The 20,965-nt window shown below is 44.1% G+C and overlaps 1 protein-coding gene across 4 annotated transcripts in view; it reads right to left on the bottom strand.

The window, feature by feature from the left end:
• Positions 1–20,965, bottom strand: part of PACS2 (phosphofurin acidic cluster sorting protein 2) — a 257,810-nt gene that overhangs the window by 52,340 nt on the left and 184,505 nt on the right. For 2 of the 4 annotated variants that reach the window (XM_084854825.1, XM_084854821.1), the window contains exons 18-19: positions 18,509–18,617; positions 16,878–16,910 (exon numbers count right to left, since the gene is read on the bottom strand). In XM_084854825.1, the coding sequence (XP_084710951.1) occupies positions 16,878–16,910; positions 18,509–18,617 (142 nt within the window). The remainder of the gene's footprint in view (positions 1–16,877; positions 16,911–18,508; positions 18,618–20,965) is intronic. The other 2 variants (XM_084854822.1, XM_084854824.1) reach the window with 1 other exon arrangement.

The raw sequence follows: 20,965 nt of genomic DNA, 5'->3' as shown, positions 1-20,965 counted from the left end.
AAGATGTGAATTGACCTTTGGAATGAAACTAGACTTGAATCTCAAAATTGCTTATCTCTGGGATATTTATTTATCATATTTCTCTCTCTCTCTCTCTCTCTCTCACACACACACACACACACACGCACGCACGCACACATACTGCTCCACATCTAAACAAATTCCGGAGCAGTGAACAATAAAAGATATAAACCTCTAGATCAGGCACACTCTAGACCAGCCTTCCCCAACTTAGTGTCCTCCAGATGTGTTGGACTACAACTCCCAGCATTCCCCAGCTGGAGAACATTTGGAAGGCATCAGGTTGTGGAAGGCTGTTCTCGACACTAAAAAATGTCAGTTTCAGGTGGGTGTAATAGAAGGAGATCCAACAGATAGGAAAATGTGTTCAAAATTATGTTCACATTCTGCATTAGGGATCTACAGATTGCTGGGAGTATCAGTGTACCAGACTTAAGAAACTAGCTATGTGGAGGGTAGCTGAAATCCTTCTCTGCATATCTTCTTCTAGGTTACTGTCTTTTTGGAATGTAATTGTAAAACCTTCGTAATTCTGAAAAACTCAATAAAACAATTATGAACATAAACATGTTATAACCCTCCCTTCCTCATGCTTATTGCTCACTCCTTGAAAGCTAAAATTTCCACGTTATTTAATACATATAAAATGTTTATGTAAGACGCTTAATATAAGCATATAGGGTTGGATCCAGAGGTAGGCTGCAATCTTATACCTAGTCTCCTGGGGATAAGCTCCATTGAATTCAATGAGACTTAGTTTTGAGTAGACGTGTATAATATTGTGCTCTAAGTTAGTTTTATTTAGTTCCCATTGAAATCTATGAGGCTTAAGTTATTGTGACTAAATTGGTATAACTAACTTGAGTTGGATCCAACCCATAGTTTTGCATTTGTTCAGATTATCTGTGTTCACAGGATTATGTTTCAGGTAAGTAATCACTGGCCACCGCTCTTTCATAAAATGATCTAGAAGATTTGCCTGGTGCCAAAAGGACAATAAGCTAAGTGCCAGGCAAACTCTCTGGGACAGTGTTCCACAACTTGAATGCCATCACCACCTTGTGGGTGCCTCAGATGGCGGAGGCACTCACAAGAGGCCTTCTATTGAAGATCTTAATGTACATATGTGTAGGTACATATGGAGACAGGTGGTCCTTCAGGTAACCTGGTCCTAAGCTGTGAAGGGCTTTAAAGGTCAAAAGCAGCACTTTGCAACTGGGCCCTGAAATGGACTTGGAGCCAGTGCAGTGGGCTGGCTCCCATAGGCATAATATGATCATGACACGCAGTCACTAATCTAGTACTAACTCCAGTTTTCAAATAATCTTCAAAGGCAACATCACAGAGTTAACAGAGCATGATAACTTTCCAGGTAGGGTCACACCTGGCCTAGCAGCCTAAGCTTGTAAAGGCGCATTGTGCCAAAGATGGACCAAGCTGTGAACCTCTTCCTTCAATGGGACTCCAACCCTGTCTAGCAGAGGATGAACACCAATCCCTTAGACAGATGAACCACCTACCCATAGTACCTCTGCCTTATCTACATAAAGCCTCAGTTTATTGGCCCTCATCCAGTCCATTACTGTGGCCAGCAGTGATTTAACTTCACTTGAATTTAATGAAAATGAGTAGAGGTGGATGTCAACTGCATGTTGATGCCATCTTACCCCAAACATCTGGATGACCCCACTCAAGAGATTTTATGTAGCTGTTAAATAACACCAGGGACAAAATATAACACTGCAGGACCCCATATCATAAATACAAAAGAGAAGAGCAGTAGTCCCCAGAACCATGTTCTGGAATTGGCCACCCAGGTAGAAATGGAACCACTGCAATCTGCATTTCCCACTTTAAAGATACCTTGGCTGATCCTATTGGAAGCTGCTGATAGGTCTGGGAGAATCAATAGAGCTGCACTCCCCCTGTCTTTTTGGCCAGCACAGGTCACCATCAGGGTGACTAAATCAGTCTTGGTGACATATCCAGGCCTGAACCTTGATTGAAATGAATCTAGAAACTCAGAGTCATCCTAGAGTGCCTGGAGTTCCATAGCAACCACTTACTTGAGCACCTTTTCTCAAGAAGGGAATTATAGGGCTGCAGCTGTGGCCCTATGTTAAGGGTGAGACAGATGAATAATAGTCTTCAGACACATGTAGGAAGAAAGCCAGACTATGAAGCACATGGTCTTCGATGTCTATATACTAATGCCCAGAGTATGGGAAACAAACAGAACGAACTTGAACTCTTAATACAAGAGGGACATTATGACTTGACAGGTATAACTGAGACTTGGTGGGATGACTTCATGACTGGAATACAGCAACTGAAGGATATAACTTGTTCAAAAAGAACAGGAGGAACAGAAAGGGAGGTAGGGTTGCACTGTATGTGAAAAATACATATCTCTGCAGAGAAATACAGGAGGATGAGCTTGGTAGCCTCATCGAGAGCATCTAGATCAAAATAAATGGAGCAAAGAATAAAAGCAACTTGGTGGTCGGAGTCTACTATCGGCCACCCAGCCTAGGAGAAGACGAGGATGAAACTTTTGAAAAACAAATAGCCAATGTTTTAAGGAAGCATGATGTAGTAGCAATGGGGGACTTCAATTTTCCCGATATTTGTTGGGAGACAAATTCCGCAAAACATGGCCCCTCCAGGAAATTCCTGACTTGTGTGGTGGATAACTTCCTCCTACAGAAAGTAGAGGAAGGAACTAGAGGATCGGCTATCCTTGATTTGATCCTAACCAACAGAGATGACTTAGTGGATAAAGTAGCAGTTACAGGAACTCTGGGAAAAAGCGACCATGTTGTACTTGAGTTCTTGGTTCTAAGGGAAGCAAAAGCCGAGCGTAGTCAAACGCGTACCCTCGATTTTAGGAAAGCTGATTTTAATAAACTCAGAACAATGATCAGTAAGGTCCCAAGGCAAGCGACGCTAATGAGAAAAGGAGTCCAAGATGGGTGGGCGCTTTTAAAAAAGGAAATTCTCAAGGCACAATTACAAACAATTCCAACAAGAAGAAAAGGTGGAAGACAACACAAGAAGCCAGTGTGGCTTCACAAAAAGCTTAGGGATGACCTGAAAACAAAAAAGGACACATATAGGAAGTGGAAAGAAGGCCAAGTAACAAAGGAAGAGTACAGGCAGGTAGCACAGAATTGCAGGGATGGCGTCAGGAAGGCTAAAGCTGAGAATGAGCTGAGGTTAGTGAGGGATGCTAAAAGCAACTAAAAGGCTTTCTTCAGATACGTGCATAGTAAAAGGCAGAGGAAAGAAATGGTTGTTCAGCTATTAAATAAGGATGGCAAAACGATAACAGATGACAAAGAAAAGGCAGAGGTGCTCAATTCCTACTTGGGCTCAGTCTTCTCCCAAAAGACGGTCTATGACCCCCCCCCCCGGCAAAGGCGAAGTACAGGCTGAAGGGGCAGGATTGCAGCTTGAGATCGATAGGCATATGGTCAAGGAACACCTAATTACTTTGAATTAGTTCAAATCTCCAGGGCCAGATGAACTGCATCCCAAAGTAATAAAGGAATGGGCAGAAGAACTCTCAGAACCGCTGTCTATTCTCTTTGAGCAATCATGGAGGACGGGGGAAGTGCCAGATGACTGGAGGAGGGCTAATGTTGTCCCTATCTTCAAAAAGGGTAAAAAGGAGGAACCTGGGAACTACAGACCAGTCAGTCTGACATCCATCCCTGGGAAAATTCTGGAGCAGATGATAAAGCAATCCATCTGGAAGCACCTTGAAAACAAGGCACTGATGACTCGAAGCCAACATGGATTTGTCAAGAACAATTCTTGCCAGATGAATCTGATCTCATTTTTTTATCAAGTAACCTCCCTTGTAGACCGTGGGAATGCTGTAGACATAATATACCTTGACTTCAGCAAAGCTTTTGACAAAGTGCCCCATGATATCCTCATGAGCAAACTAGCTCAAAGTGGGCTAGATGAAACAACGATCCAGTGGATCCACAGTTGGCTACAGAATCGGACTCAAAGAGTGCTTATCAATGGGACCTTCTCAAGCTGGGAAGAAGTAACGAGTGGGGTACCGCAGGGCTCAGTCCTGGGCCCAGTGCTCTTCAACATTTTTAGTAATGACTTGGAGGAGGAGGTGCAGGGAATGCTGATCAAATTTGCAGATGACACAAAATTGGGAGGGACAGCTAATACTTTGGAAGACAGAAACAAAATTCAAAGGGATCTGGATAGACTGGAGTGCTGGGCAGAAAATAACAGAATGACATTTAATAGGGATCAATGCCAAGTTCTGCACCTAGGAAAAAGAAACCAAATGCACACTTACAAGATGGGGGATACGTGGCTCAACCACACTACAAGCGAGAAGGATCTTGGAATTGTTGTCGATCACAAGCTGCATATGAGCCAACAATGTGATGTGGCTGCAAAAAAGGCCAATGCTCTTTTGGGCTGCATTCATAGAAGCATAGCTTCCAAATCCCGGGAAGTACTAGTTCCCCTCTACTCAGCACTGGTTAGGCCTCACCTGGAGTACTGTGTCCAGTTCTGGGCACCACACTTTAAGAAGGATGCAGACAAACTGGAGAGGATTCAGAGGAGGGCAACAAAGATGATCAGGGGACTGGAAACAAAGCCGTATGAAGAGAGACTGAAAGAACTGGGCATGTTTAGCCTTGAGAAGAGAAGACTGAGGGGAGATATGATAGCGCTCTTCAAGTACCTGAAAGGTTGTCACAGAGAGGAAGGCCAGGATCTCTTCTTGATCATCCCAGAGTGCAGGTCACGGAATAATGGGCTCAAGTTACAGGAAGCCAGATTCTGGCTGAACATCAGGAAAAACTTCCTGACTGTTAGAGCAATACGACAATGGAACCAATGACCTAGGGAGGTGGTGGGCTCTCCCACACTGGAGGCGTTCAAGACGAGGCTGGACAGCCATCTTTCAGGGATGCTGTGACTTGGATTCCTGCATTGAGCAGGGGATTGGACTCGATGGCCTTGTAGGCCCCTTCCAACCCTGCTGTTCTATGTTTCTATGATTCTATGAATCATATTCCACCATTATAACCAGAGATTGGAGGGGGGGAAAGAGGCAGCAGGTGCTATGGCTTATAGTTAAAAAAAACAGCCCAGTGGATTGACCTGAAATTTAGTGCTACAAAAGAGGCTGGGTTGAGGATGGTCCACGCTGATTGAAAGTTACAAAGGAGAATAAGGGTGCAGTCCTATTGGATCTGCCCTTGATACTTGTTAACCTCTGAACGTGGAGGCTTTCAAGTACCCAAAACATTTTAGTATCCAAAGTGAGTATCCAAAGCTCTGCAATTTAGCCACACGGACATTTTCTCCTATCTAGCTGAGGCGTCAGGGAGGGGGAGGGACAGAGGCTGGGGAAAGTGCACGTCCCTGCTTCCCCAGGCCCCTCCCCATCCACCGGCACACCCCATTTCCCTCCACTCCAAGCTTGGGTTTGTGAGCTTGTAGAGGCAGCTGGTGCAGTTCTCTCTGCGCTGACTGCAAGGGGGAAGGGGCAGGGAGCTCAGACTCCTGGGTCCAAGGTCGGAGCACTATCTCAGGCCTCAGATCCAGGAATCCAAAAAATCCTATGGCCCCCCAGATGATGTCTAGGGCCCACAGGATAGTTCTCTAAATGGTTTATTTATAGGTATTTAAAGTTTGGCAAGTGACTTCCACTAGTTTAATGAGTATTGTCCATTTTTTCCCATAGACTGTGTTGTGCCTGTCTACTCTGTCCACCAAAAATTTTAATAACTGAGGCTGATCAGTACAGGGCTATCCCGTACAAATTGGAATGGGACATGCAGTCTCCCCACCCACTTGCCTGTTTCTCACAGCAACTGATCCCAGTGGAGCTCAATTATACAAGTTGGGAGAAAGAACTGCTGGTGATCATGGTGGCCTTCAAGACCAGACAACACTATTTGAAAGGAGCTCAACACCCTGTGACTGAAAGTGTTCAAGGTTGTGGTGATCAAATAGCCAAAAATCTTAATCTGCATCAAATGCGGTAACCCTTGTTTTTGTCCAGTTCAATATTCACATCATGTATATCATGAACACTAAAAACTGCCAAGTCAATGCCGTTTCTTGGAAACCAGATTACTTGCAGAGATCTGAGGAAGTTCCCTAGATCCACCTCCTGCACCCAATTAATTTTGCAGGGACTGACTAGAGTCCTGACTTGGTACCTGTTATCCAACACCAAAAACACTCCTATACTCAAGCACACACAGACTCATGCTCTGGCCATAACAGAAGACTCCCCACAATAATCTCATTTAAAAGGGGTCCTGTGTCTGCACTCTCCTCTGAAGGTTTCTGCCAGTCTAGCTAGTCTCCAAATCTCTTGTCTTTGCTATGACACTCCCTCAGTGCACCACTTCAGACTTTACAAAAGGCTTTATAAAATAGCCAGTTTTCTTGTGGCCCCAAATGCAAGAAGAGAAACAGCATTACATTACCACAATCAAAACCCTCACTCATGCAAAGGACTATTCTGGAAAAGATTTCCATGACTTTGGACTGTGTCACTGAGCTGCCACTGTTCTGTTCATTAAATGGGGGAGTACAACTCTCCTCTCCTCATCTCCCCAGACAGATAGGCAAATGGAATGTACACACCAGACCCTTGAGTAGTACCTGTAATGCTACGTGACCTATAAATAGGACAATTGGGCCACACTACTGCCTCTTGCTGAATTTGCATGTAACTCCTCAGTACATGCTTCTACTCAGTATGCCCCTTTTCTTTGTGAACTACTGCTTTCATACTATTTCCCTAATTCTTGCCTATGTGTGGATATACACGCGGCGGACCAGTTTTTAGAAGAACTGCATGAAGTACAAAAAGACCTCAAGGAACAGCTAAATGAAGGCAAGAAAACATTGCATGTGAGAGATTGAGTCTGGCTCTCTACAAAAGAGAGAGCATCTGGGTTAAAATAAATGGATCAAAGAATAAAAGGAACATGGTGGTCTGAGTCTACTACCAGCCACCCAATCAAGGAGAAGACGATGAAACTTTTAAAAAGCAAATTGCCAATGTTTCAAGGAAACATGATGTGGTAGTAATGGGGGACTTCAATTTCTCCGATATTTGTTGGGAGACAAATTCTGCAAAACATAGCCCCTCCAAGAAGTTCCTGACTTGTGTTGTGGATAACTTCCTCCTACAGAAAGTAGAGAAAGGAACTAGAGGATCAGCTATCCTTGACTTCATCCTAACCAACAGAGATGACTTAGTGGATAAAGTAGCAGTTACAGGAACTCTGGGGGAAAGCGACCATGTTATACTTGAGTTCTTGGTTCTAAAGGAAGCAAAAGCCAAGTGTAGCCAAACGCATACTCTGGATTTTAGGAAAGCTGATTTTAATCTACTCAAAACAATGATAAGGAAGGTCCCATGGCAAGCCACTCTAACGAGAAAAGGAGTCCGATGGGTGGGAGCTTTTAAAAAGGAAATTATCAAGGCACAATTACAAACCATTCCAACAAGAAAAAAAGTGGAAGACAACAGAAGAAGCCAATGTGGCTTCACAAAAAGCTTAGGGATGACCTGAAAACAAAAAAGCACACATATAGGAAGTGGAAGGAAGGCCAAGCTACAAAGGAAGAGTAGCACAGAATTGCAGGGATGGCATCAGGAAGGCTAAAGCTGAGAACAACCTGAGGCTAGCAAGGGATGCTAAAAGCAACAAAAAGCCTTCTTCAGATACATGCATAGTAAAAGACAGAGGAAAGAAATGGTGGTTCAACTATTCAATAGGGATGGCAAAAGAGCCAGTGTAGTGTAGTGGTGAGAGTGACGGACTGGGAGCCGGGAGATCCGGGTTCTAGTCCCCACTTGGCCATAGAAGCTCACTGGGTGACTTTGGGCCAGTCACAGACTCTCAGCCCAACCTACCTCACAGGGTTGTTGTTGTGAGGATACAACGGTGAGGAGGAGGATAATGTAAGCCGCCTTGAGTTCCTTGCGAGAGGGAGAAAGGCGGGGTATAAATGCAATAAATAAATAAATGAGCAAACTAGCTCAAAGTGGACTAGATGAAACAACTCTCAGGTGGATCCACAGTTGGCTACAGAATCGGACTCAAAGAGTACCTATCAATGGAATCATCTCAAACTGAGGAGAGGTAACGAGTGGGGTACCACAGGGCTGAGTCCTAGGCCCAGTGCTCTTCAACATTTTTATTAATGACTTGGAGGAGAAGGTCCAGGGAATGCTTATCAATTTTGAAGGTGACACAAAATGGGGCGGGATAGCTAATACCTTGGAAGACAGAAACAAAATTCAACGTGATCTTGATAGACTGGAGTGCTGGGCAGAAAACAACAGAATGACATTTAATAGGGATCAATGCCAAGTTCTGCACCTAGGAAAAAGAAATCAAATGCACAGTTACAAGATGGGGGATACGTGGCTCAACCACACTACAAGCGAGAAGGATCTTGGAATTGTTGTCGATCACAAGCTGCATATGAGCCAACAATGTGATGTGGCTGCAAAAAAGGCCAATGCTCTTTTGGGCTGCATTCATAGAAGCATAGCTTCCAAATCCCAGGAAGTACTAGTTCCCCTCTACTCAGCACTGGTTAGACCTCATCTAAGTACTGTGTCTAGTTCTGGGCACCGCATTTTAAGAAGGATGCAGATAAGCTGGAGAGAGTTCAGAGGAGGGCAACAAAGATGATCAGGGGACTGGAAACAAAGCCCTATGAAAACAGACTGAAAGAACTGGGCATGTTTAGCCTGGAGAAGAGAAGACTGAGGGAGATAGGATAGCACTCTTCACATACTTGAAAGGTTGTCACAGAGGGGAAGGCCAGGATCTCTTCTCAATCATCCCAGAATGCAGGACACGGAATCATGGGCTCAAGTTACAGAAGCCAGATTCCCGCTGAACATCAGGAGAAACGTCCTGACTGCTAGCACAATACGACAATGAAACCAATTCCCTAGGGAGGTGGTGGGCTCTCCCACACTGGAGGCATTGAAGATGAGGCTGGACAGCCATCTGTCAGGGATGCTCTGACTTGGATTCCTGCAGTGAGCAGCGGGTTGGACTCGATGGTCTTATAGGCCCCTTCCAACTCTACTATTCTATGGTTCTATCATTCTTTCAAAATATATCTGTGCTACATGTCGTGAAATTGTATTATAGGTTTCTAGAGCCTTTCCCCACAATCCTGGTTCTTAAATCCTTGGCCTTCCATCTCCACCTTCCTAACTCTCCACCTTCCTGTCTCTATGAAAACTCAGTCTTCTACCAGCTGTTACTGGCTCCCTTCATGCCTGACACTGGCCCTTACAAATACCAAGCACCTCCATGCATGTGGATGGGAATGAAGCGTTTGAGGTCTGGGACATTCTAGATTCCAAGGTATAGAGAGGATGGCTCCAATCACTTTTCAAATGGAGGGGCCATGAGCCAGAAGAACACCCACTGGAAGCAGCTGCTCATGTTAATGCTCCCTGGCTTCTTTGAAAGTTCTATAAACAATACCAGACCAAATAAGGTCTGTTCCAACTAGGGTATTTATCTGCCTGGGGGGAGGAGGGGTTCATGACCCCTGAACCCAGACCCTTCCATTGCCCTGAGGAAGACCAGGTGAGGAAGGGATACAGGCTGGTCCACTCAAGGGAAACATTTGGCACCTCCTCCCATGCCCTCCGAGCCTGAGGATGTGGCCCTTCCAGCTTTCTCAGACTCCACGGGCGAGTTTGTAGGAGTGTCCCCTGCTCCTCCACCTTGTTGGCTTCAACAGTTACAGAACCAGACAAACACCTTTTAAAAAGCATGGCCAGCAACTCCAAGGACTTCGGCCCAACTGCAGAACAGGACCTAACAGCCTTGAGCTCACTGAGGCAACATCCTTCCATTTTCTTCAATGACTTGATGTGACATTACTTAAGTGGTCTGGCAACATCCTTCCATTTTCTTCAATGACTTGATGTAACATTACTTAAGTGGTCTGCAACCATTTCCCCTGTGAGCCCTAAGTCCCAACGGAACAAGATTCCTATACATCACAGCAGCAGCACCTTCCTGGCCCCCAAACCTATGCTGGTGCTGAATGGAGTACCCAGGTGAACACAGCTGAGAGAGATCAATTCCATCTCACTCATCCAACCACATTTCAGTGATACAAGCCAGATCAGTTATCATGTTTATCAGTTCCGGAAATCATGGACGCCTGGGCCAATATGGAGCAACCAGGATGACTTCTGCTGAAGTTCTTTGAATTGTGTGTATCACCTTGGAAAGAAGTGCTATTGAAGGGAAGGCGTACAGTAGCCCTTCTGGCCATGGTTCCATGGAAGCATCTGTGCCTGCTGCTGCATGACATGGGAGAAGGTGAGAACCTGTGCATTGTATGGTGTAGCACACAGATCCACTGATGGTTTTCTGAGCTTTCTGGTCAGGATCTGAAAGATTTGAGGGTTTAGAGCCCATTCGGATTCCTTGAGAGATGTCCGACTCAACCAGTCTGCTGTAAGATTGGACACTCCTGCTAGATGTTCCGCTGAGATGGACTTGAGGGAGGACTCTACCCATGTTAGGAACTTCCAGGCCAACCTGTTCAGCGATGAAGATTTCATCCCTCCCTGTTGGTTGACACAGGCTTTTGCCATGTTATTGGCTGTCCTGACCAGAACATGGCTGCCCAACAGGGATGAATGGAATGGGAGAAGTCCTAGGAAAATGACCTGAAGTTCCAGCCAATTGATGCTGTGATGCTTCTCCTTGTCAGACCAGATCCTCTGTGTGACTTCTTTCCCCAGGTGCCCCCCCGCCATCCAAATAGGCTGGTATCTGCGGTGAGTACTTTCTGAACTGGAACCTTCATGGAAACACCTTTCTCTAACCTTAGTGGCTCTATTCACTACTTCAGATCTAACTTCAGATGCGAAGGTACCCGGACCCAGATGTGAGATAACTGTGCTATTTGGTCCTGGAATGGGAGAACGTGGAGTTGAAGCAGCCACGTATGTAACCTTGCCCAGGACACCAGTTCCTGACAAGACACCAGCAGGCCCAGGAGACTGGCTAAGTTCATGAGGCCTGTCCACTTTGCTGCCATCATGGTTGACAAGGAGTTCTGAATCTTGACACGACTCTCCTCTGATAAGAACATCCTGAACTTCCTTGTGTCTAGCAGGACCCCTGAATGAGTCAGCTGCTGGGTGGGAATCAGATGACTTTTCTCCATATTGACCACAAAGCCATGTTGATGCAGGCATGACACCATGGTCTGTATGTCCATCAGGTATTTGTTTCTTGAAGGAGACCGGATCAAGATGTTGCCGAGATAAGGGTGAATCAATACTCCTTGGGTTCTGAGGTGAGCCACAAGAGCTATCAACACCTTGGTAAACACTCTTGGCCGAAGGGCAGTGCTCAAAACTGGAAATGGTGATTGTCATAACAAAACCTCACGAATCGACGATGGGAGTCCCTTATTGGAATGTGCAGATACACCTCTGACAGGTCTATCGAAATGAGGCATTCTGCTTGTTCCAAAGCTTCCACAATTGATCAGAGCATCTCCATTTTGAAGTGTTTCTCGGGGATATGCTTGTTGAGCCATTTTAGATCCAGTATCACCCTTATGTCCTTATTTTTCTTGGGAACTAAGAAAAAATGGAGTAGACCCCGGAGTGGATGTCTGTTTGAGGAACTGGCTCTATTGTCTTGATGGTTATGGCTCTCAAGAATTTCTTGTGCTTTATCGGGTTCTTTGCCCTGGGAGAAGGAATGAACTTGTCCCTGGGCCGAGAAGAGAATTCTGTGGTACAACCCCGAGCTATGGTCTCTCTGACCCATCTGTCTGAGGTGGTAGTGATCCACACTGGGGCAAAATGCATCAGCTTTGTGCTGAATAGGGGGAAGAACTGTTGGTTTCAGCAAGATTGGCGTTTCTTCCCGCCCTTAATGGTAGAGGAAGGATAGCTGGAGGACTGACTTTTCCCTGAGGATCTAGATGAATGTTCCATTTATTCTTGAAACCACCTGAGAAATGGGTTCTCTGTGTGCTCTTGTTATCTTGAAAGGAAAACTGCTGCCTGGGCTTATGGTCCTCCCTTTTACTGGTTGGCAAGTTCTTTTTCTTTTCTTTCTTTCTTTCTTTCTTTCTTTCTTTCTTTCTTTCTTTTTAAATATATTTTTATTTATTTTATCTTTATAAACACTACCAAAACTACCAACAACCTACTCAATACTTCAATTCTCATCCATACAATATTTTAGTTAGGACACCATAATAACAGAAAGAGAAGAAAGAAAGGAAAAAAGAAAAAAGAAAAATAAACTCCAACATCTCCCAACCTCCAATGGTATTCTATTTTAAAAAAACTATATCTATTATACAATCTTACAATTTAGTAAAACAATCTTTTATATCAACGCAACAGTTCTACACTTCATTCCTCAAAGCCTGAATATTAGTAATAACAATAGTAGTAGTAGTAATCAAAAAGAGAGAGTATAGCATTGTATACTAATAAAACTTAAGATAAATCTTCAACAGTCAATAATATTTTTTATACTAGATATTTTGTCTATTTTAAAATATAAAATAGAAGATACATGAAAAGAAAGAGAAAAAAGAATAATAAAAAAGAATACATAAAGGTAAACAAATATATATAAAATCATTTCTTCTGAGTTAGTCTAGATCATGAAAGCTACACACAAGCAGTTAACAGTACTTGTTTAGAAATTCCATTTCATGGAATTGTGACAGAGTTCTCATGCATTTTAACATTCAACCAAGCCTCCGCCATTTCATGATTCATAAACTTCTTCATCTGGTCTTCAGACACAATACAAAGTGTAGCAGGATATTTTAAGTAATATTGTTAAGTTCATTTGTTTTGCCAGATTCTTTGCTTTGATAAATTGCCTTCTTTTATTCGCCACTTCTTTGATGTAATCTGGGAACAGCATAATTTTATCCTGTTTCCAGGAAAGGCTTCCAGCTTGTTTTGCCAAATTCAGGATATAACACTTTGTGGAAACTTTTGCAAATTAAACTATAATTGTATAATCATTCCCTTTAGGATTTGGCACACGAAATGCCTGCTCAATATCAAGAGAATAATCAGAGGATATAGAAAGTATCTCATGCAAATGTTTATCCACAAAAGTAGACAATTTCACATCATTAGACAAGCTTCTAATCCCCACTATATGTACGTTGGCTCTCTTCACATAGGCCTCCAACTGAGAGATTCTGTTAGATATATTTTTACAAATAACTTGTGTCGTAGTTTCATTTCTTGCCACTCGGTCTTCAAGCTCCTTAATTTTGGACTCCATTTTTTTCTGTGATGCATTAATTAAATCCATGGCTCTCTGCATATCAGTGATGGAATTTTGAATTAAGTCCAGTCTTTGAACTAGTCCCGAAAATTGCGAAGATGGAGTTTTCATCATTGTAAATAATTCTGCTAAATCTTCTGTTTTTGGCACCTTTGACATAGGAGTTGTGGGAGGTGTTGAAGCAAGCCCTTTTCACCTCCTCGGTTCAGCCATAGTTTTCTCCAGTAAATCTTACAGGTCCTCAGATGATCTCAAATATTGTTCAAAGTTCTTAAATCGTCTCTCATAGGTTGCTGATTTTTCTTGCAGGATATATTGTTATGGAACACACCAGCCCTGTTTTCTCCTATAAAACAGGAGTCTCGTTACAGCTTTTCGTGCTGGTACAGCCCTGGGGGAAACCCTGGTATCCAGCTCCTCCACTATCGTGTGGGGGTTACCTTACTCCAGGCAAAAATCCAGAGCTATTTGCCTTGCCCCCCCCTTTCATTTCTAGGGGAGAGATGAAAAGGTTTTTCAACCTTTTAAAAAGCTGTTTGAGAAAGCTCCCACAGAGAGTCTGTGGAAGCTGCCAGGACTACATCAGTCCCAAACCAGAAGCTTCTTGTCCTTCACTTCAGTCAACACTGCCTCCAGCAGACTGTCAAAAAGTTTGGCTCCTTTGAAGGTAGAATTAGCAAGCCTGGATTCTGAACCAAGGTCTGCATGCCAGTGATGCAGCCAAATGTTCTTTCTGGCCAGGGAATTGGATGCCATGGCTCTAGCATTGAATTGTAGAGCATCTAAGGGCCGAATCTGCAAGGAGAGCAGCTGTATATGCAATTTTCTTGGACTGTCCTTTAAGGGTTTTGGCATGCAGCTGAGACAGGAGAGGAACTTCTGGATTTGACTCCAAGTTTAGGTAGCAGGTGGTTACCAGCAGAACGGCTGCAGAGGAGAGCAGGTAAAGGTTTTATATGGATCTGTGAACCAAAACTTTACTGAACTCCAAGAGTAGAAAATAAAAGACCTGCAATAGGGCTTCTTAATATGGCATGTTGTTTCTTCCCATCACCAGAAGCAGCTGGGAGGGAATACCTCAGATGAATTCATAGTGGGTCAGTGAAAGGATCCCACAGAATGTATAATGTCTGGAACCTGTCTAAGGTTAAATACTGGCTCTGTTCAGACATCACGCTAAGCCATGACGGTTAGGAGTTTTGAGCTAACCATGTTGGCTTAGCATGATGTCTGAACAGGCGTCTGTCCCAATCATGGTGGTTTATTAACCACGGACAAATCACATTCACTAACCACTTGCTGCAAAATGGTTAGTGGGCTCTACCATGGCTTAGTGGGATGTCTGAACAGCCTCCATGGTTAATTCACAGCTGCCATAGAGCTCCACGGCAAGAGCGGCCAAAGAAGGAGTGGCCGCCAAGCACCATGGCCAACAGTACAATGGCCCCTGGGATGCATGGCCGCCCATCCAGAGGACTGTGGGTTCCTGTGAGAGGAAGGGTGGTTAGGGAATAATTAGTCTAACTACGTTGCAGAACATAGTTAGTTGCATGTGTGGTGGCAGCACTCGCAGTAGTTAGCAGTAGCCACCATGCACCATGGTTAGATTAATCACCCTTCTCCAATGTGCACCTGAACAGAGCCATTGTGTACATTCGGCCTTAGAACAGAGACCATGGCATTCTGATCCAGCAACACCTGGGTGCATTGCCCCGTTTCTCACAGCATTCTGCCTTGCATATGAAACCTCCATTCCAGGAACCATTTAACATGGGTAAGTATGTTTCATGACGATCCCAGACTGGAACATTTCCCATGTTCTCATCTTTGTTTTTCCTACCTCTCAGCTGCCAGCTCAGCTGACTTGTTTTATCTTCCTACATCCTGTCATCCTGATAATGGGAATTTCTAAAAACCCATTTCAGGCTGATACAGACTGGAATATTCCTTGCTTCGAAGCACGAGTGATAAGAGAAAGAGGGATTTCCCACCCTTCTTTGTTTTTGAAGTTGGAAACACAGAGAAATGAGAGAGTAAATTTAATCGTCCACTACTTGTTTTTGCATTATGTGGTAGCTATAACATGAATATGCGATATGGAGCTTCTTCTAAATCTGTTGACAGCTAACTAAAGTGTAGATTAAAGAAAACTATGATTGCTTCCAGATAATGGTATGGCTCCTCCTGAAGCAAACACAGCAAATGCCACAGAGGTGTATTTTAATGCTCACCCACCCACAACATTTGGGACAGTACCCACTGATGTGACAAGGGCCTGATGATTTTGAGGGAGCCCTCCTTTTGAGTTCCCATGATCACTGCTTTCCAGAGAAATCCAGCTTAGTGTGGCCTGCTGCTATAGACTATGTGGGACTAAAAGGGACTGTGCGGAGACTAAGAAGCATGCAACCTGATCATAACGATCACTAAGAATTTCATTCTGTTGGTTTATTCTAAAGTAACTATTTGAAAGATTGCAGCTGCTCTGTGTCTAAAAAGGGAAGCAGGCCACACCTTCGCTGCTATAATTTAAAGGGGGAAAAATGACTGGAAAAAGTTAGTCCAGGCCATTCCAGAACTTGGTAATCCAAATGTCCATCCAGTCAGTAGGCACTGAAGCAAGCTGGTGTAGGGACTGGGCCCAGCACCTCTGCAGATGTGCCCCAAGAAGACATGGGAACTGATTCTGAATCAAACGGGGAGGGAGAAGGAGTTGTCGAGGCACCAAGGGTGCAGGAGGGTATCAGTGCCAGACAGGGTGATGCCCAGCTGTGGTATAATCAGCTGGATGACAGCCCAGAAGGACCCTTCCCTAAACCAATGGGAACACAGGCTCCTAATGAAGAGGAGGGGGTGGGAATAAGAGACCCAAGAGACAAGAAGGGGAGATCAATGCAGGATCATGAGGTGCTCCAAGAGAGTAGAGCAAGGGAGGCAACCCTGTGGAAAGACCCACCTTGAGGGTGGGACTTGGAAGGCCACTCAGTCTGAGAAGGGGGGTCCACAGTAGCCAGCGACAGTTTAGTAGCAACTCTCATTCATGGTGCTTTAACCCAGGTAGTTACTTGAAGCCTACTGTATTATGCAAAGCCTGTTAAGAAAGCTTTTGTCAATTGCTGCATAAGGATACTGTCTGAACCCTGAAGCAAGGCCAAATTTGTAGTTTGTATAATAGAAATAATTGTCTGGAAACATAGCTTGACTACAAAGGAAGCCAGGGCCCGGGCACCTGGCAATTAGCACATGAAGTTCTGGAATGGCCTGTACAAACTTTTTTCAGTCAGTTCTTCTGTCTAAACTGTATTTGCAGTGGTCATTCTTCAGAGATTGCCTTTTTGAAACATGAGCTCTTGATCCTTTGGACACTGCATTCTGCCTCTTGAGGTAATATTAAAAGCAGCAAATCACTATATACTCTACCCAAACTGAGCAGGAAGATAAAAGGTGAAATACCAGTGAAGGAAAAATGTAGAATAACAGAATGTAAAGGAAATTTAGAGAGACTAATACCTTATATTAAAATCAAACTGAAAGTTCATTTTCCTTTTCAGAAGCAACCAAAAGAAAAAAAAATATTACACGTATGGAAGCAAAGTAAAACAAACTATAAGGCAGGATACTCATATTATCCCAGTGGCATGAAAGCCACAGCAACACCACCCTTCCTTCCAGCATTATGAGAGAAGCCTTGGACCACTGCTGCAGATCTTCCCTACGCTAGTGTTAGCCCAATTCTTTAAGGGCTGACACTGCCTGGCAAGCAGTTGCAATGGGGGCTCCTCTCTTGCAGCCTCATCTCACAGCATCATGGAGGCCTGGGAAGAAGCAGCATCGCTGCAGCTTCATGCTGCTCTGGTAACATGCATACCCACCTTTAAAAAGCACCAGCAGAAATTGCCAGAACTGGAAATCTGAGAGAGTGAGAAAGTGCAGCCAACCCCCTGGTAAGTAGTTTTTCTGAAGAAGTTAATGACTCAGCCTTTGGGGGACTGTCCCTTCCTGAACGATACTGATATATGCAGCAATTTAAACTAAATCCACTTTTCAACCACTGACATAACTGCGTGATGAAATACAGACTAAAGAATAAACAGACCAGAATGGACTTGCTATTAATTGGGTTGCTGCACTCGGTTTTCTACACAAGGCTTTGGGGCTTGTCAAAACTATAGAATACATTTTCATACAGCTACTGAAAAGAGTTTAGACCGGGGTTGGGAGTGTCCAGCCTGAGGGCCAGATATGTAGCGTCTGCTCCTTGGCCCCACCAGAGAGCGGGGAGAGTGCAAAGATGGGGAGGGAAGAGCGAGATAATGGAACTGGATGGGTGTGTATGTGAATGGAGGGATGTGTGTGACAAAGTGAGAGAGAAAGCAAGGAAGTGGTGGCTGCAGTCCCACCCACTTTGGGCTCTGGTACCACCCACAACTGGCATATGGTCCTGACAGATAACCCCTGAGGGAATGTGGCCTTTGGTGAAAAAGGCTTCCCACCCGTGGTTTAAACAATCTGAGTCATTATCCAGCAACATGACAAATGAGGGTGGAGGAAAACTTAAAAAAACATGTCAACAATTCTGAAATAGAGTTCATCTTCTATAATTTGAGAGACCTGGTATAAGCAAATTACATCAAGCAGTGCTGCTCCTTCCCATCTTACTAAGGTAAAGTGAGGAGCCTAGGAGGAGTCTATTCTGCAGCTCCTCCTCATGGCAGTGTTACTGCTTGGAAAACGTCTCATTACCCTAATGGCACGGGAGATAATATTTATGCTGTGGCTCCTGCATTGCTAAGGTAAATCAAGAATCTATTCCTAGCATACTTGGGTTGCATCCACAGTACATGTTTCCACATATTATACTTTGGCTTACAGTTGACCAACAGAAAGTCAACTTTCTTGACTTTGTTGACCAAACTATAGTTATCATCATCAAAGATTTGTTTTCTCATTAGCAGAGCTTTCCTTACCACAAAGCACTACTAACTGACTCATCACATTATTTAATTACAACCACAATATTGAAATAGCGTCAGATCATCATCTGCTTCACTGCAGATATCTTAAAGTTAAACATACTTGAAACATGTCCCCCATCTGCAGGATTTCCTCACCATCAAGAAGTTTCTTTCAAAACAATGTACCTTTTCTGTTTGTATGTCAACATTGCTTCTGCAATGGGTAACTGGTGTGAACAGTTTGCTCCCACTATATATTGGGTTATTCTGGAGACAATATCGGGTGATTCCTGGGCTGAAACAAAGCAAACAAACAGAACCAATATGATCATTTACCATGCATTTGTCAGGAAGTATAAGAAAGAACTGCCTTGCAGGATCAGACCAAGGGCCTATCTAGTCCAACATTCATTCATTCATTCATTCATTCATTCATTCATTCACTGCATTTATATCCCACCTTTTTTTCCTCTTGCAAGGAACCCAAGGCGGCTAGACACCGCTGGGGAAACAGTGGCAGGACATAATGATGACGATCATCCCTGTCTGATATCTACATGATATATCTGTAGTGTAATTCTTCTCAAAGAAAGCTCCTTTTCAGATTTATTTTTAACACCTGGCACTAATCGATAATAGTAATGTAATCTCCACTTACCTTATTTATCTGTACCACTTTAAGAGAAATTGGGTTATGGTTTGCATATTCAACAGATTCAATAGTCACTTACTTATCAACTCACCCTCCATTCATTGGAACTACTTCCATATAGTGGCATGTATCCATTACTCAGGTTCTATTTCAGGGGTGAGGAACATTTCGGACCCCAGAGGACAGTTCTCGGAGGGCACATTCCTGCATTGGGCAGGGTAGGTAAAAGTGAGGCCCTCCCCTGGACTTTCAAGAAATGCAGGTAGTGGAGTACCTGAGACTAGCACTTTTTAAAAAAGTTAAAAAGGAACTTTTAACAGTAACAAAATTGTATTGGTCTCAGACACTCCACAGACTGGGCTGCCCACACTTTCTGAAAACACTGGGAGGACCTCAAAGTGTAAGGCAGCCTGGGAGTCTGCTTGTGGACTGCCAGAGACTAGTATGATGGCTTAGACTTCCTTTTAACTTGACAAAAACAACAACATCGCACCAGTCTCAGCCATGCCTCAGCTAAGCAGCACTGGTGGGATGGAGGCAGATCCCATGGGCTCCATATCCAGGAGACAAATACTGTACAATGTCCATTCAATTCAAAAGTAAACAGGCTTTATTCAGCTCTCTGAGTTATATTCATAGTAAACTATGAATTGGGTTCATACGAAACTATGAATTCATAAGGTTGGGGAAGTTAGGTCTGCACAGGTAAGTATTTACAGCAATGATGGGTCTTCTACGATCTTTAGTACATAAAATTTCCTTGTCAGTAAAGTTATAAGGTAAGTATGAAGAGGCAGCGAAAGAACAGCTACTTGTCACTTTTGGAGGAGAACTAGGCTTATTCCAGTAATCCTTTTTCCTTTAAACTGGGAGTGCAGGGGTCTGAGAAAGGTGAGAATAAGCAGGAGACTGGCTGGTTAATTGGCCTTGGGACCATTCCATCAGCCACTCTTGCTTTGGAGGTGTGAATTCATTTTAAGAACTTAAGAACATAAGAAGATCCATTCTGGATCTAACCAAGGGCCCATCTAGTCTAGCATTCTGTTCACACAGTGGCCAACCAGATGCCCACGGGAAACCCACAAGCAGGACATGAGTGCGACAGCACCCTCCCACCCATGTTCCCCAGCAACTGGTGTACATAGCATTGCCTCTGATACTGGAGATAGCTTACAGCCATCAGGACTAGTAGCCATTGATAGCCTTTTCCTCCAGGAATTTGTCCAACCCCCTTTAAGGCCATCCAAATTGATGGCCATCACTACATCCTGTGGTAGTGAATTCTATAGTTTAACTATGCGCTGCGTGAAGAAGTAATTCCTTTTATCTATCCTGAATCTCCCACCAATCAGCTTCATAGGATGACTCTGGGTCCTAGTATTTTGAGAGAGGGGAAAAAATGTCCACACCATGCATAATTTTGTACACCTCTATCATGTCTCACCTTACTCTCCTTTTTCCCAAGCTAAACAGTCCCACCTGTTGTAACCTCCCAGTCTGTTTTCTGTCTCCTAGCTGAGCAGAGCAGAGGAAGTTGTTCCAGCTGGTCTAGGGGCTATACAAGGAAGCAAGCTCCAAGAGAGTGAGCAATCAGAGCGAGCAAGAGCAATCAGGAGTTTGCCAGGGGAGTTGCAGTGGAAGAGGAGACAAAGGCAAAGCGGTGAGAGGGCTGGAGTAATCCTACAGGACTTTCCATTCTGAGTCGCTGTCTGCTTACCATGTGTTCCTGAGAGCTCCAATTGAATTGAAGGGGTGTGGCCTGAGGACTCCTAGCTGATGTGTGGGCAGGAAGTTTCAGTCTGTTTCCTGTCTCCTAGCTAAGCAGAGCAGAGGAAGCCGAGCAGAGCAGCAGAAGATGAGCAGAGGAAGCTGCTCCAGCTGGTCTAGGGGCTATACAAGGAAGCAAGCTCCCAGAGTGAAAGCGATCAGAGCAAGTGAACGGGGAGAGCAAACAGGAGTTTGCCAGCGGAGTTTGGCAGGGGAGGCCCCTA

Source organism: Heloderma suspectum, chromosome 4 (genome assembly GCF_057233095.1).
Source record: "Heloderma suspectum isolate Gila_16-S chromosome 4, 16-S_ref, whole genome shotgun sequence".
Taxonomy (NCBI): Eukaryota; Metazoa; Chordata; class Lepidosauria; order Squamata; family Helodermatidae; genus Heloderma; species Heloderma suspectum.
The sequence above is the reverse complement of the archived record's forward strand: the minus strand, read 5'-3'. Positions and strand labels throughout refer to the sequence as shown.